This window comes from Ursus arctos, unplaced genomic scaffold (genome assembly GCF_023065955.2).
Source record: "Ursus arctos isolate Adak ecotype North America unplaced genomic scaffold, UrsArc2.0 scaffold_20, whole genome shotgun sequence".
In the NCBI taxonomy this organism is placed as follows: Eukaryota; Metazoa; Chordata; class Mammalia; order Carnivora; family Ursidae; genus Ursus; species Ursus arctos.
Genome location: NW_026622875.1, coordinates 47,877,611 through 47,895,266, shown reverse-complemented (window position 1 = coordinate 47,895,266; position 17,656 = coordinate 47,877,611). Strand labels below are relative to the sequence as shown.

Genomic DNA, 17,656 nt, shown 5'->3' with positions numbered 1-17,656 from the left:
GCAAATTCAAAACAGTCTCAAATGACCAGCAGACACTTTTCATGTTCTAATCTTTTTACAATTATGTGAGTGTAACATGTATTTGGGAAGAAGACAACTAAGTATTCTGAAGCCTAGAAATTAATATAATATAGGAATAAAAATGACAATGGGGATGTTTATGATAATGACAAGAGCAAGAGTTACCATTTCTGAGCCGTTACATTCCATGTATGTGCTAAGCATGTTGCTTACACTACCCTCAATCCTCACAACAATGTTATGGGAGAAATATTATTATTTCTATTTTTTATATTAGAAAACAGAGATCAGTGAAGAGAGATTACTTGGCCAATTGTTTCCCAAATAAAAACGACACCTGAATGCAAGGCTGCCTAAACCCCGAAGCCTCTTCACCATTAGACTGAGCACTTTCATTGGGAATACAGAGCAGGCATCCTGTCAAAGTCCAGACTTCACCCACCTCAATGGGAAGAATATTACATCTTAAAGCTATATCAAATAAACTGAAGACTTTTTAAAAATAAAATTAGGACAACTGATATTCTTGATTAAAGACATAGATCAAATTGTTTTAAATCAAACACTCCATATTGCAAAGTGAATCATTCAGGAACCATCTGGATAGAATCACTGTGTATCTCAACAAAGGGTGATGTTACACATCTGAAAGGCTGCCCAGGTTAGATCTGCTAATTCAGAAAAGACAGACAGTCTCACAGTGGCACCATTGCAGAGGCCAGAGATGCTCTCAAAGCAACTAGCAAGCAGCATTTGGGTATTAAGGGCACCCCATGTAGAGAGCCCTTCGGATCAGACAAGGAATCCTGGTCACGTGGCTTCATGGCTTTCCTCTGAGTTCAATTCCACCCTTGAAATCCACTTAAGACCTGATGAATCCCTAAACTCTACCCTGAACATTGTAATGCACACTATATGTTAACTAACTTCAATTTAAAATTAAAAAAAGAAAATGCAGATTAAAAATACAGAGACATCACCTTTTAATGGCTATCCTTAAAGACAAGAGACAAGGTGATGGTTGTTAACCAGATTTATTGCAATGATCTTATTACAATAGATACATATATCTAATCATTACATTGTACACCTGAATTAAAGTTATATATCATTTATATCTCAATTAAAAATAAGAAAATAAAAAAGAAAGAGATGGAAAAAATATTCACTTCAGTGGAAACCCAAGGAACCTGGCGCTAATGACATTGCTGGTGGTTCCCATTAGCTCAGCCTCAAAGAGGGGTGACTATTTATATTAAATACAAGGGAAAAGTGAAAGGATGGTCTTTTATTTGTATATTATAGTTTTGGGAATATATGGTAACTCCCTAGAAAATATGTTCTTCCAAGAGAAAGATTATACATCTTATGTTTTAAACACTACAAAACAATCAGCATCCAGTTCAATAAATTCTACAAATGAAATGCTCCGAACACCTATTTTTAGAAAACACACCTGACATACATATAGACAGACAGACATATATATATATACACACTAGACTAAGTCTGTGTGTGTGTGAATATATAGCTCCACAGGAGAGCAATTTGCAAATAGATAAACAGTAGGTATACATATACACTTACGCATATAGCCTATAAGCAAATTGCTCTCTCCTTGGAGATGTGGGGGAAACGTCCACATACCACAGTCAAGTGTTTGATCACTTTTCCTTGAGCCAAGAGGGTAATTAATTTGGGTGGATCACCAGACCTGTGGTGCCAATAGACTGTTCCCATGAAAGGCTGTTGGATTTTCTGGATCTATCTGCCACAGTTCTTAACATTTCTCTCACTCTGTGTTCAGAAAGAACTCTTCAAGTTGGTTCTATAAGTAATTCACTTGGCTTTTGTCAGAGTTTATTCTGTTACTCAACCTCTCTACTGGGTTTTAAAATTTGAAAGCCATGTTTTGTTTTATGAATGCAATAATATTTCAAGTCTTTATGGAAGATACTAATTAGAATTTTTTTAAAAAGTCTTGTTTCTTATCATTTTTTTTTCTATAATCACTGGCTTTTTTGGCTCACCTGTGGCTACAGACTTTCCTCAAATGTCCAGTGATTGATTCTTTTTTGTCTATTCATATTCATAAATGGAGATCTGTATGAGTGAGTACTGGTAGCCTGATGAGCCATGTCAGGAATTTGTAAGATCTCACTTTGGATTCCTTAGGGAATTTCCCCTGAGCAGAGGCTGCTGAGAGCAGGGGACAGCTTTGCCCTGGGAGAAATGAAGGAGAAATGCATTGACTTAAATGCAGAGCATGAACAGGGTCAGAAGGTTGAGCATTCACTTTGGTGAATGGGGGGCCAGGGCAGCCCAGTGGGAATTCAGTAACCCTTGTACACACAGAGCACCTTGGGAAAGTTTCCATGCCGAGCAGGTCCAAGGATGGGACCAGGGCCCAGGCTCTGCCCTCTCTCTGAGCCCCTGCTCCCCCTGAGCCTGGGATTCTAATAAACCTGCTTCTTTGCCTGTGGTGATCTGAGGTCTCCTAAATTCGGAATACCCTCTCTGTTAAACTAATTGGTGTCTTCTAGAAATTTCCCAAATTAGACATCTATTACTGATACTGTTCTCTGTTTTCAGTGAGACTGTGCACTTTTGCTTATTTTTTTAATTTTTAATTTTTTTACTTTATTTTTTAAATTTATCTTTATACTTACATTGATCATTTTGATGGAATTTGTGGAGGCAATCAAGGTAAACACATGACTTTTTTACCACGATTTAAAATCTCAAATCGTTTAGAAATATATGTCAATATATGTGTGTGTTTGTGCATATGTACATACACATACACACATATAGGTCATGTGCGTCCAGAATGAAACAAAACATTAACTATGGTAATTGTACAGATTATAAGTTTAAGGATGATTTTCTTCTTTCTATTCATATATTTCCCAAGTTTTCTACCATGTCTATATATTCCTTTTTTTTTTTTTTGGATGCTGTAAATTTTTTTTATAACAAATTCACATAACATAAAATTCATCATTTTAAAAGTGCACACTCCACTGGTTTTCAGTATATTCACAAAGGTGTGCAACCATCATCACGATTGGTTCTGGATCACCTTCAACACCCCCCAAAACCCCATATGTGTTAGCAGTCACTCTCATCCCCTCCCTTTCGAGCCCTGGCACCCACCAATCCTTCTGTCTCTACAGGTTTGTCTAGTCTAGGTTTTCACATAAATGGAATCATATAGTATGTGGCATTTTGTGTGTGACTTCTTTCACTTAGCACAATGCTCTCAAGATTCATCCTGGTTGTAGCACACACGTCAGTACTTCGCTCCCTTTCATGGCTGGATAATATTCCATTGTATGGATATACCACATTTTATTTGTCCATTCATCAGGTGATGGACATTTGGGTTGTTTCTACTTTTTGCCTATCATCAACAATGCTGCTATGAACTTCATGTACGAATTGTCTATTCTTTTAGAATACAAAAAAGACCACCTTAGAAAAATTACAAAAATATCTTTCCAAAGACAATCAACAAGTCAAGCTTTCCCCCCTAAAACATATGGCTTTCCTATACTCTTAAAACCTGTCTGGTACCTGCAAATACCTGGACTGAATAAGCAGATATTCTTGCATTAACTGGTAGTCAACAAATAAGCCAAATCTTCTTTTCAACATGGTGAAGGTACACGTGTATGTTAACAATTTCTATGGTATTTAAAATCGTTATTTCAGAACAGTCTTCCTTTTAAGAATATCATCTTAGAATCTATTTCATTCTGTCACATGCAACATTCAGAAAACAATACTTGTGCACTGAATTAAAACCTGCCCAGACTGTGAGAAAAAAAAAAAAAAAAAGAAAATCTATTTTGCTGCCCACTCATAGAGTGCAACCTTTAGAAAGGGATTATTTCCCTTACATTCTCATCAGGGACTGGCAAAGAAAAGTATATCATGTTATTACAGAGCTTGGAAATGTAATGACTTCCAGGTTGCTAAGCAACGCTGCAATGTTAAAGGCCCCAGTATCTGTGATCTCTAGAGACACTCTCAAATTTCATTAAAACCTGCTCATAACCATTACACAAAAGGTCCATGCGGAGTTTATAAACAGGCTTCGTTTCTTCACATAATAATGAAGGAATAAAAAAAAAAGGCGAGAGGCATCAAAACTTTTGTGGTACTTAAAACTAAGTATTTTGGAGCCCCAACTAATGAAATCTATCATGTTTCTAGGAGTTTTTCATAGAAAGCAAGTACGATCTGTTTATAGTAAATAAAAGTATTTAATATCTCGAAAAATTACACTGTGTAGTACTTTGAGACTTTCTTTGAAGGATGGGTAAATGCGTCCAGTGTATAAATCCAGTGGAGAAGCAAGGACAATTTGAAATGAGAGTTCTAATCATTATCCGCATCAAGGAGGGTCATGAGAGTGGCAATAGGAAAGCAAGATGGCACGGGAAAAAATTCTCAGGAACATTTTCAAAACATTTCCTTTAACAATGGTGTTGGAAAAGCTAATCCCTGAAACAAAAAGTTATGGCAGGTCTCAGTAACAATCCCAAGTATACCCCTGGGACGCTGGTGTAGGATGTTGGCTCAACACCCTAAGATGCTAATGAGACTTGGTCTTTTCATACAGCCAGTATGGGCAACCTAACCTCCTCAACCATCTCCTGAGACTCTAGGGAGAAAGAGTGGAAGGAGACTGTATAGTTCGCTCAGCCTTACTCATCAACCCCGCAAATCAGAATATTAAGATATCAAAGCAAATGTCTACAGACATAGATCAGGAGGGTCATTTATTATGATGGTTGACTTTAAAGGCAAATTCTTTTTTTTTTAAGATTTTACTTATTTATTTGATGGAGAGAGAGACAGCCAGTGGGAACACAAGGAGGGGGAGTGGAAGAGGAAGAAGCCGGCTCCCAACAGAGGAGCCTGATGTGGGGCTCGATCCCAGGACTCTGGGATCATGCCCTGAGCCGAAGGCAGACACTTAATGACTGAGCCACCCAGGTGCCCCATAAGGGCAAATTCTTAATTGCAAACTATGTCTGCAGGTGGGATCATCAAATTTACAAAGTTGAAAGAGTTGTTATAGGGTGGCAGAGGGTTCTTATTACCCAAATATTTATTTTCAAAACCCTTCCCACGAACTCTGAGCTGGGAAGCACATGTCTTTGGTGCACGAATAAGTTCACCCAGAAATTGATGGGTGGTTTGCTGTCAGGCGCTCACACATGAAAGTACTCAGCTGGGCCTAGGCAAAATGCTTTGTACAAGTCAGCCTATTTGTGATACACAAATCAATTGCAACATGAAAATTCCAATCTTGCAAAACATACAGAATTTCATTAAATTTCATGAACAATTTCATTAAATCATTGCCAGTGATGGTGGAAGAATCACACCCAAAGCCTTTGAAGAGTGAAGGTCTGGCAGATTGCATGATCACCAGCTGAAGAAGGGGCAAATACCTTCAGGTGTGAAAACAGGACAGTCACTTCAAAAGGGAATACTAATTTGAATAGCAATGAAAAATTCACGAAGACCTTAAACAGTGTGGCAAAAACCATTCTAAGATGGTGCTAAGAAGATTAAATGTGTGGGCTATTACAATGTGCCATCATTGAATTGTGATAACATGAAAGGTGACACACACAGAAAGTCCAGAATCACTGGCAGAGCCCCATGTGATGGAGTGGACGGGCCAGGCTATAGGCCTTGGCAGGGCTCAGGTGGGAAGTGCACACTCAGGGCAAGACTAGCCCTCTGCTGACTCTCATGGGAAAACGAGACCTCTGGGTGGGGTCACCTCTGTCCTGGCTGGAGTCAGGATGAGTCTCTGAATGCTGCAGGCTCCCTCTCACAGCCTCACCATCCTGTCTGCCCAGAACAGTTGGGACCAATCTCCACGTGCTTCTCCCTAGTTTACGCTGGTCAGTATGCAAAAGCCCAGGACTCCCCCTTCCCTTGGACTGTCATTCCCAAAAGGCTCTGTACAGACCTTTCTTGGGCTCCCTGTTCATCCCTCCTCTTCAACTTCGTGCACTGTGCTCTTTGGTGAGTCACCAGCCAAATTTCTTGTATCTTCATCTCTTCCTAGGATGTTCCCTTCACTTTGTTGCTCTGAAACTGGGCTTTTCCCTCAGAATTCTGCCTCCCCCGCAGGTGTCTCTCACACCCCTTGAACCACTGGGCCTGGAGGTGGCTCCTTGATTCTCACTGATACTTGCTAACCATTCTCATTCCTTTTCCATTCCCTCTTCCCCAGCTTTCAATCTAATGTCACCAGAGAATGTCATCTGCTACTCTTCCCTGTTGCAAGAATCAGTTGGTCCCCAGCTTACGGTCCTTGTCTTCAACACTGTGCCTGTCACAGTGCTTGGCAATATCAACATTCATAGAGAGGATCCTTCTAGAGCCACTCAGTTCTGTGATTTTCTGTCCAATGACCTTAAACCCCTTCATACTTCAGACACTCATTCCTATGGTTTTACCCTAGACCTGGTCATTACCATTAACTGCAACCCTCCAGATGCCATAAGCAAACATCCCACACTCTGCTCACCACCTCCTACCGCCCCACCCCCTCCAGTCCAGACCTCTCCTACTTGGAATTCCAGACCTATGGATCCAACAGCCAACCAGACACTCCCACTTGGTTGTCTGACTGGCAGCTCACACAGAACATATCCCAAACTGAGCTCCTGATTTCCCCACCCTCCCCTCAAACCAGCTCCCCCTGAGTTCTGGCCATCTAGGGTTTGGCTTAGACCCAAATTGGAATCATCTTCGACTATTCTTTTTATCTTGACCTATATCCAATCTGTTGGCAAACACTACTGGTTCTACTTTCAAGATCTGTCCAAACTATAAACACTGCAAGCCATGATCAGGACACTCCTGGGCTGCAATAGCCTCCTGACATCTCTTACCTCTAAGCCTCTTCAATGACTATTCTCAACACAGTGACCAGGTCAATCTCAGCCCCCTGCTCACAACCTTCAGGATAAAGGCCAGTCTCTTCAAGGGATTATGGGGCAGCAAGGACTTCCTCTCTCCACCTCACCCCCTCCCCATTATCTCCTTCCTATCGTATATGTCTACTCTTCACCCAAATATCATCTCAGTAAGACCTTCCCTAGCCATGTTATCTCAAGTTGCAAATGTCCCGCTCTATTTCTTTCCTGCTATACTTTTCTTCTTAGTGCTTTTACTGCCTAAAATATAACATAGCTATATTTATATCTACATGGTTACCATCTCACTCTCCCAGGAAGCTCCAGTACAGCCGAGATTTTTGTCTGTGTTGTTAACTGCTGCATCCTCAGGCTTTGGAACTCTGTCTGCCACAGAGTAGGCACTTAATAATTACTTGCCGAGTGGTTACTCTTAGTGAAGACCTTTTCTGCACGGTGTCGCAAAATACTAAGTAGTAACTCTATAAGAATGCTTTATAATTTGTTAAAAGACAAAATCAATTCACTTTAATAAATTTTAGTTTTATCTTTTTGAGATCAAGTCCCACCATATATCCTATCATTATTTACCACAATTGTTAGGTGGCTAGTTTATGTGAATTTACACTAAGTGGTTATTTTTCCAGTATCACTTGTTCTGGAACAAAAAGGAATTCCTATGTTACAGAGTCACATGCCTAAACTTGGTTAAATACTTCTGTTGATCTTACTTATTTACCCCCTCCAACCAAGAGTAGAACAAAATATACTTTAAATTCAAGTAATCTAAAAGCCACAACTTAAAGTACTCACTCAGGGGTGCCTGGGTGGCTCGGTCATTATCTGATTCTTGATTTAGGCTCAGGTCATGATCTCAGGGTTGTGAGATCGAGCCCCGCATCAGGCTCTGCACTTTGCATGGAACCTGCTTAAGATTCTTCCTCTCTCTCTGCCTCTTCCCCCCTTTCCCTCTCTCTAAAATAAATAAATAAAAAAATTAAAATAAACAAAATTCTCAGATATTTAAAATATCAACTGAAAAACATTTTTTAATCTTTAGCTTTTTCTGTGATTATTTAAAAACTGAAAACCTGAAACCAAATTCTCATTCTTTGTTATACACAGTATATCTACTTGAAAACAATCTTTTTAAGGAAAGAAACATATTCTTATGAACAGAATGTAGATATTAACTAATATTTCCTTCAACTAGTGAAATTCATTTCTTAAAATTAATATAGACAACATAAAGGAAAATTATATGTAAAATAATTTTAAAAATAAAAAAATTAGAAATACATAACGTAGGTGTTCATAAGAGAATGACCCTCAGAACAATTTTCTTTGCTGTCCACATCCACAAGGAGGTATTTTTCAAACATTTGCATCCTAATACTTAACATGCTTTGAATGCTCATTATTTTGAGATGGTTTTGTTAAAAGCACGTCATCAAGGAACCCCACATAACCAAGAGAGTCTGCAGTATTCTGCACGGCACCAGCTGCACAGTGGGGCTGATGATGTCAGAATGATCACTAAAAATCAGGGAAACTCCAGAGTGAGTCATAATCACTATAATTTGAAGCAGACAGTAAGTCCCTGTAAGTGGGAATATTCAAGGTTTGAATAAATAAATGATCTTTCAGAGGAAGCTGCTCCTTTTTTATTTCTTTTTCCTTATTTTTTTCCTCCCTGGTTGTTAGGAACATAAAACAATTCCAAGGACTCTTAGCTTTATACTTGCAATTTACACTGGGTGTGTTCTCAGGGAATTAATATTGTGGAAGGAAGCAGCATCTCTGGCAGATCGTCCCTCTTTCTGAGGGATACGCTACCTGTTGCCAAGGACAGCAGATTGGTCCTTTCCACACTTCTCATGTTCCCTCTCTCATGCTTACAAATCACCTATTTCTTTGCTCCGTGAACATCATCCCATATATATAGTTTTTACCCTTTGGTATAAAAAGTTGTGGGGAATACAGATATTCGCACAGCGCCAAAGGATCTCCCCAAGGATTACTTTTTAATTGCAACGGGAAACATACCTGCAAGATGGAGAGGTGTGGCACACAGCCCCTTAGACAAGCAATCAAACTTAGCCCGCAAGTGGGGCAGCTCACAATTGTATGCTTCCTATGGGATACAACATGAGGGGTCGTTGCCAATGAGATATTCTAACCAAAAATGTCATGAAGAAACAATCATATGTTCCAGAATATTGAACATTCTACCAGTCAAATGATTCAAGCTCTTTAAAAAGTTAATTTCTTAGGGGAAAAAAACAAAAAGCAAAAGACTCTTCTAGATTAAAAGAGATGAATGGGTACCTGGCTGGCTCACTGGAAGACCGTGTGACTCTTGAGTTGTGTTGTCTGAGCCCCATGTTGGGGGGGAGAGATTAGAGAATGCACACATGTGCAAGAAAGAGACTAAAAAGCAATTAAATTCAGTGTCTGAGCCTTAACTAGAATATGGTTCTTTTTTTTTTTTTTAAGATTATTTATTTGAGAAAGAGTTGGGGGAGGGGGAGAAGGAGAGAGAATCCTCAAGCAGACTCCCCGATGAGCTTGGAGGCTGATGATCTCATGACCCTGACAGATCATAACCTAAGCTAATTCAAGAGTCTGACGCTCAACTGACTGAGCCACCCATGTGCCCTGACAATTTAGGGCACAAAGGTGCCCTAAAAAAAAAAAAAAAAAGCTACGAAAGCCATTTTTTTACAAGTAGGAAAATCAAATATGAACTGGAGATGATCAATATTATGAAACAGTTATTTTCTTGGGTGTGATAATGTTGATGTAGTTAGGGGCCAAGTGTCATGATGCTTTTACATTCACATAATTCAGAAAACACAGATACATGGAAATAGAGAGCATGGTAAAATGGTAGCAATTCTGACAACAATTCTTGATTACACTGGTGTTCATTGTACTGTTCTTTCTACTTTTCTGTGGTTTTGAAACTTTTGTGATAAAGAGGTGGGTAAAAGTACCATCAATGGCAATCTCTTTAGAGAAAGTAGGGAAAAAATTTTTTTCCCAGAAGAATGAGGGAGTGGGCAGGGGTGTTGAACCTCTTGAGGAAAAGTCAAAACAGAAGGACAATTATGTTGCCCAGGGGACACAAACAGATTGTGAAAGAGGCCAGGAAGGTGACCAGCCTCGTCCCAAGGAGCCTCCACATGGGAAGGGAAGGAGGGAGCAGGTGCATGTAGGAGAAGATGCAGGAAATGTGGGGGAAGATGAGACATGTTCAAAGTGGATTTTAAGGAAGCTTTTTCTGTTACATGCACATCCTGAAGAAACCTATGGCAAGGAGCATATGCTCCCTCAGGCCCTTGAGAGGGATGGTTGTTTCACAGCAAGACAGAAGTCTCTGTCCTGAGAGCAACTGGCTATCAAGGACTCTATTCCACTGGCGATTTGCTTCCAGAGCCTGTCTTACTCAAAAGCTCAGGAATGTTTGCTCAGGGAATTAAGTAAAAATTCTAGGCAAGATATTGCTTTCTTTACTGGGAAGAGACAACTCAGTCATTCGTAGAGTTCCCAATTACCTTGCGACTCTATGGCAATCACTGGTAGAGAATGCTTGTCCGGTGTAACTACAAATGGATGTGTATGGATTCAGGGAAAGATCTCCCTTGCAAACCCATAAGAGCATCTCTCAGAGTTTCAGAAAAACCTTCTAAGTGACCAGATTTCCACGAAAATTGATTACATTTACTTTTTACTCATTTCAGTGCATAATGTTTCTCTTAAAAATTTCACTGGCTTCACACCAATCTTCCTTTTTTTTTTCCTTTAAGAAAATAAGGCAAGAACAGAAGATCTTATCACAAGAAAAATAAGCTAGGAGGGAGAGAGGAGTCATTTTGCCTTTTTGTTATACCTTAAGAAACATTAGTTTTCTAATACAAATGAGGTCCTTTCTGATCTCAAATCTACAGCTCATCCTGGTCCTAAAATAGAAAAGGAATGGCTGCAGAATTTCCAGTTTCCGCATGTGGTATCCTCAAAGCTTTAAAGATTGTACATGAAGTGCTGTCACACTGATATTTAGCAACAGAGCCGCTCTCTTCCCACACTGGAATGAAAGGACCATGGGACATACATGAGAATTTGGAAGGAAAATGATGGTGAGCGCAGGGAGATTTTCTGAAAGCCCTATGGTAAAGGGACTCCAAGAGAAAGATATTTGTAATAATCTTTAATACTAACCCTCTTCAGAGAGCAATCCCAAATTACACTCCTGCCACCTCTGCTGTGCCAGCTGGACAGGTGGCCAGCTGACAGGTGTTAGACACATCAAGCATCTCACAATCACCCTCCCACGGATCACTTCTCTGCTTTCATAAAGTAGTCAATAGTTTATGTTTAAGCCAGTTTTACAGAACAAGTCTTGGCGGTTTACGTGTAGTCGATATTTTGAGTGTCTGAATAAGCTAGCTTTAATTAAGTGACAAGTAGCTAATCTATAATCGTTACCCTGGGAAAATTCCCATTGATATCAAGTTTAAGGGACAGGTAAACATGAGAGTGCCTTGAAAGATTCCATCACATTTTTAAAGCTAGAGCACCAAGTATAATTATAAAACTCCCCAACTTTCTGGTAAATTACAATAGATAATTAAATTCTTAGGTCTGTTCAACATTTTCTGGATGTTCTATATATGGACTAGATAAGGAAGAGCACCCTAGGGGCAGAACATATCCCACCTCCATCAGCACAAATTACAACACTCTATATCTTGAATTGGTATTGAAAATTGTGATTTTAGAAAGTCATTGTCACGAGCTTGGGACTATCAACAGATATTTCAAGAATCCAGGCCTTTCGTGTGCCTCATTGCAGGGATCAGCCACGTTATACCCCAAGACAGCTCTCTGATGACGGTGGCTTACCTGTGGCTGACATGCTTATTACCTGGCCCTATAAACTATGGGGCCACATGTATTTTGAGGTCACCTTCTCTGGATGAAATCAGCAAACTCACTCGGTTTTAGGGAAAGGAGGGTACTCCTCTCTCAGGGCTTAAAAAGAGGCAACCCCACAGCATAGGGCCTTTCTTTTAACAAGTGCTCCTGGGGGGAGTATCCACTCAGTGAACATCCTTTGAGAAAGATTCTCAGGAGCTTGTCTTTCCCTTCTTAACTCCTTACGATCAGGAGGCTGCACCTATCAGGCCTCCTCAATCCAATTACTGACAGCAGGGAATAAATCTAGAAGGGTCCCTGCCACTCTATCATATCTGGTTCCTCTAGTCCTGTGAGGTGAGGTGAGCCTCAGAGGCTGGCCTCCTGAAGGCCACAGGAAAGCTTTGCTTACATTCCTGGATCTTTTGAGTTCCTGTCCTCTACACACCTGCCTGTCTCATCTCATCCACTCCACAGAAACGTGGCAGGGATACCATGGAGGAGCCTGGGACAGCAGACGGTGGGCTAACTACATGCCTTATGACATCCCTCTCAGTCTGACCTATGCATCTGTAAGGCACTAAAGTGAGCTCATACTGCAAACAGCAAAAATGAACAACTGCCTATAACAAAAGCAGAGACTTGATAGACATTTCTTACTCAGCTCATTGGAGTCCTATAAAATACCTATTACATGCCAGCTACTATGATGAAGCTTTATTTCCCAGTACAGGTAATTGGAATTCAATTAGATGCTGCCACCGCCCTTTTGTTTCAGAGGCCAGAATTTCCTAATTCCAGAAAATAGTGTCCCAACTCCAAATGCTACTAAAATTGCTATTGGAATGGTCTGGTCTTTCTCGGCCCTTTTCTTATGTCTCCCATTCTAGCTCCATAAATCTCAGAGCCTTTGCTCAGGATGTGCTTCCTCCTTTCCATGTGCGGACAACCTTGTCAACTTCATCCCTAAAGGGATTGTTCCTGTAGAACTCGCTGGCCCCTCCCCTGTAGCATGGATTGCCTTCTGCTTTGTAATGAAGCTGGGTGTTTTTCTCTCTCTCCAGTTAGAGACCCTTGAGAATAGGGAGCAGGAAGTTCATGTGTTACTCTCCTAGTATCCTTGGTGCCACACTTGCACATAGGGAGGAGAATTCTATGACTTGTTTTTCCATGAATGACCTCTCAAGTGCTTTCCAGATCTAAACTTGGTCAAAGTCAGGTTGATGAACGCCCATGGAGTCCATGTCAATTATAGGCAGGGCAGTGGCAAGGCAGCCAGCTTCTTGGAAAGAGCGCAGGAGAGGGGCAATACAACTGGGGCTGATACCAGCTCTACCATCTCCTCCTGGGGCCTTGGGGACATTACTTATGTTCTCTGAGTCTTAGTTTTGAATCTGTAAAATGGGAATGACCTGTCTGCTGCCATTTCTCTCTGAATGTACTGAACTCAATGATAAGTGTGAATAGAACTAAGTTTCAGGATAGGCAAGTTTCAGGCCTCAGCTGAGCTAAATGGGTCCCAGAATCCCTGACTCTGTTTTACACAACTCGAACCTACCACTGACAGACCCAGGGTAATTTAGAAAGCTTTGGGAGGTTTTAAAACACACCTCACAGATGGCTGGCCTGCAAACACGATGGGCATTCCTGCGTAGCTAAGTCAGAGACATCAGGGTGAGAGTGACTTGCAGAGCTTTCCTCTATGAGACCGTACAACTTGGGATAGGACTCTTGGGACTGTCCCAGCTGTTTTACTTGTTAAGCAAACAGTACTCATAATTTCACCCTAGACCATTTTTGTATCTTGCTTTCTAAATGAAAAGCACAAGAACTCCAGGAAAAGGTTCCATGGTTCCTTGGAGGAATGGCTGATACCAGGGCTGCTGCAGAAAAAAGGTAGAAGATGAACCTTATGGAAAGTGCTCAATAGAGAGCCCAGAAATAAACCCACACTTACATGGTCAGTTAATCTACAACAAAGGAAGCAAGAATATACAATGAAGGAAAGAAAATAGTGTCGGGAAAACTGGACAGCTTCATGCATAAGAATGAAATTGGACCACTTTCTTACACCATACACAAAAATAAACTCAAAATGGATTCAAGACCCACATGTGAGACCTGAAACCATACAAATCCTAGAAGAAAGCAATAATGTCTCAGACATCAGCTATAGCAAAATTTTTCTAGGTATGTCTCCTGAGGCAAGGGAAACAAAAGCAAAGATAAACTATTAGGATGGCAACAAACTAAAAAGCTTTTGCACAGCGAAGAAAACCATCAACAAAACAAAAAGGCAATCTATTAAATGAGAGAAGATATTTGCAAATGATACATTTGATAAGAGGTTAATATCCAAAATATATAAAGAACTCACACAACTCAACACCAAAATCCAATTTGATGAAAAATGAGCAAAGGACCTGAACAGATATTTTTCCAAAGAAGACATCCAGATGGCCAACAGACACATGAAAAGATGCTCAACATCACTTATCATCAGGGAAATGCAAGTCAAAACCACGATAAGATACCACCTCGTACCTGTCACAATGGCTAGAATCAAAAAGACAAAAAAATAACAAGTTCTGGTGAGGAGGTAAAGAAAGGGACCCTTGTGCACTGCTGGTGTGGATGTCAATTGGTGCGCCACTGTGGAAAACAGTGTGGAAGCCCCCCCTCCCAATGAGAAATACCGTACGATCCAGTAATTCCCTGCTTTTATGCTCATAAATTCTGAAACTAGAAGAAATGGACAAATTCTTTAAAAAGTACCAAAACTCAGCTAAGATAAATACCTTAATAGTCCTATAATCATTAAAGAGATTGAATTTGTAATTTAAAAATTCTTAAAAAGCCATCTCCTGGCCTAGATGATTTCACTGGAGAATTCTACAAACATTTAAAGAGTTTTTAATACCAATTGCAGCATTATTTATAATAGCCAAGATATGGAAGTAACCTAAGTGTCCACTGATAGATGAATGAATAAAGAAGGTGTGTGTGTCTGTGTGTGTGTGTGTGTGTGTTTGTGTGTGTATATACATGTAGATACACTATATATATACAATGAAATATATATATGCAATATATATACATATTTATACAAATATATATGCTCTGCCATAGAAAGAATGAAATCTTGCCATTTGCAACAGCATGGATGGATCTAGAGAGTATCATGTTAAGCAAACTAAGTCAGAGAAAGAAAAATACCGCACGATTTTACTTATATGTGTACTCTACAACACACAATAAACAAAAACAGAAACAGACTCATATATAGAGAACAAACTGGTAGTTGCTGGGTGAACAGGGGTGGGGGGGCGGCATAGGTGAAGGGGATTAAGACGTACAAACTTCCATTTATAAAACAAATACATCACAGGGATGAAAAGTACAGCACAGGGAATATAGGCAATAATTTAAATAACTTTGTACAGTGACAGATAACCACACTTACTGTCGTGAACACTGTGTAATGTATAAGAATTGTTGAATTGCTATGTTGTACACCTGAAACTAATAATAACATTGTCAACACTTCAATTATGAAAAGAGAATACGCATGTGATTACAAAAGGAAAAAAAGACGGAAGTGCTCAAAAAAAAAAATGATGGGGGCATGTCAAAAGACACAGCCCCTCAGAAGAGGTTCCCACTGGCCACATCATAGAAAGCAGTGGATTACAACAGACTGAATAAAAGAAAATGCCATGAGTCCATCGTTGATAATAATAAAAAGACAAAAAAGTAAAGTGGAGCAGAAAAGGTGGAAACAACCCAAATGTCCATCAACAGATAGAAAGATAAACAAAATGTGGTCTATACACACAATGAAATATTATTCGACTTTAAATGGGAAGGAAATTCTGGCCGAGGCTACACCATGGATGAACCCCAAAGACATTACATGAAGTGAAATAAGCCAGACATAAAAGGGCAAATATGGTATGCTTCCACTTACATGAGGGACTGAGAGTAGACAAATTTATAGAGACAGAAATGAGAATGCACACAATAGCACTGAACTGTATAATTAAAACTGGTTAAGATGGTAAATTTTATGTTATCTACATAAATAACATTTATATATAATATACATAATATGTTTTATATATAAACATACGTATGTTATATAAATAATAATATATATTACCTCAATTAAAAAATGAAAAAGGATGAACAGCATCAGAAATGACTTCTGTTTTCACATATACAGGTCAAAGTCACTTGGATTTAACTTTTCCTCCCTAAACAGAATCTAACTGGCCCTAGAGGTGGCAGGTCAGAAACTGTAAAGAAATCATTTCAGGGTAAATCTCTATCTCCCTTCTAATCTGTCACCCAGAAGCCGCCCTATAGATTTAGCCACGTCACGCACCACAGCTGTCTATCAAACTGGCACAAAAGTTGTCTTGAATACAAGTTTCTGGAGTATCCGCAGCCTCCCCTACCAACGCACCCCTCAAGATATCTGTATCTAGAGGTAAACACAGACTGACGAGCCAGAACATGACACAGATGAATGGGACCTCCACTCCTTCATTAATTTCAACAATAGCTACTATATATAATGGCTTTCCAAACCAGCAGAATAATATTCACTGTAAAAAGAAAATGAGTCAGTTTTCAAAAGTACTTTCAAGGAAACATCAGCTATATACATTTGTAAAATATAAAACAAAACCAATGGGGCAAAAGGAAATTTTTTCCTTAAAATAGAATATTGGGAGTTAGTAATGTTGGAAGTCAGAAGATCTCCATTTTGCAGCCATCGCACACTAAAAATAAAGGCTGCCACCGACTAATCCCAGTGATCAAAATTAACATCACTAGTGAAGGGGCAAATAGACGTCATGAGCCTCTGAGTGTGAAGGAGTGGGAAAGACACAAGTTCCCTTCTGGGGTTTTCCTGAATCTAATCATCAGAAAACCTCACACAGACCCAGCCTGAATGAGAACCTACAAACACCCAGCCAATATTCTTCAAAAATGTCATGCAAGATGAAGAAAGGCGCCAGGACTATTCCAGATTAAAGACAAGTGTCTACCAACATATGTGATCCTGGACTGGATCTTATACCAGGAAAAAAAAAGCTATAAAAGACATTAAAATACATTATTGGGGCAATTGACAGAACTGGAATATGGATAGCACATCAGTAAAAGAAGTGTATCAATAGTAAATTTCTTGATTTTGATTGCTGTGGTTAAAATAACATCCATTTTGTTAGAAAATGTACATTTAATGGCTTAAGGGGTGAGAGGGCACAATGTCTCTAACTTATTCTTCAACAGATCAGAAAAAAATATATGTGTATGTGCAGATAGACAGGCAGAACGCGACAGACGTTATCAAGAGGTGACCGCCGAGAAAGGTAACCGGGGATTCTTTTACTGAAGTCAGGTGGAAGAAAATCATTACTCTCTTCCATCAGCTGCCGAAGCCACCCACCCTGGTCCCGGTTTCCATGTGGACTCACCATTCTTCTGAGAATTTTTAACAGAAGCTTCTGCTCTTTTGGGTCCTCCTTAGATGTCAGTAAATCGGCAAAGTTCGCTGCGTTTTCAGGAGACAGGCTGTCTGGGTTTTCCCCTCCGTACAGCTGAACCAGTATGGACAGACACTTGGACGACACTTCAAAAATTTCAGGATCCTCATTTGGAAGCTGCAAATTAACAAACAGGACTACTTAAGTTAATTGAGGATGGTGCTGGTATTCCTCAAGAGACACAGGAAAATTTCACTCAATGAGGAGAATGTC

General features: G+C 39.8%; 1 protein-coding gene across 4 annotated transcripts in view; it reads right to left on the bottom strand.

The window, feature by feature from the left end:
- The window catches only part of ULK4 (unc-51 like kinase 4), a 592,175-nt gene that overhangs the window by 119,042 nt on the left and 455,477 nt on the right, over nucleotides 1-17,656 (bottom strand). For all 4 annotated transcript variants that reach the window (XM_026496788.4, XM_026496790.4, XM_026496789.4 and 1 more), the window contains one exon: nucleotides 17,375-17,560. In XM_026496788.4, coding sequence (XP_026352573.1) covers nucleotides 17,375-17,560 — 186 coding nt within the window. The remainder of the gene's footprint in view (nucleotides 1-17,374; nucleotides 17,561-17,656) is intronic.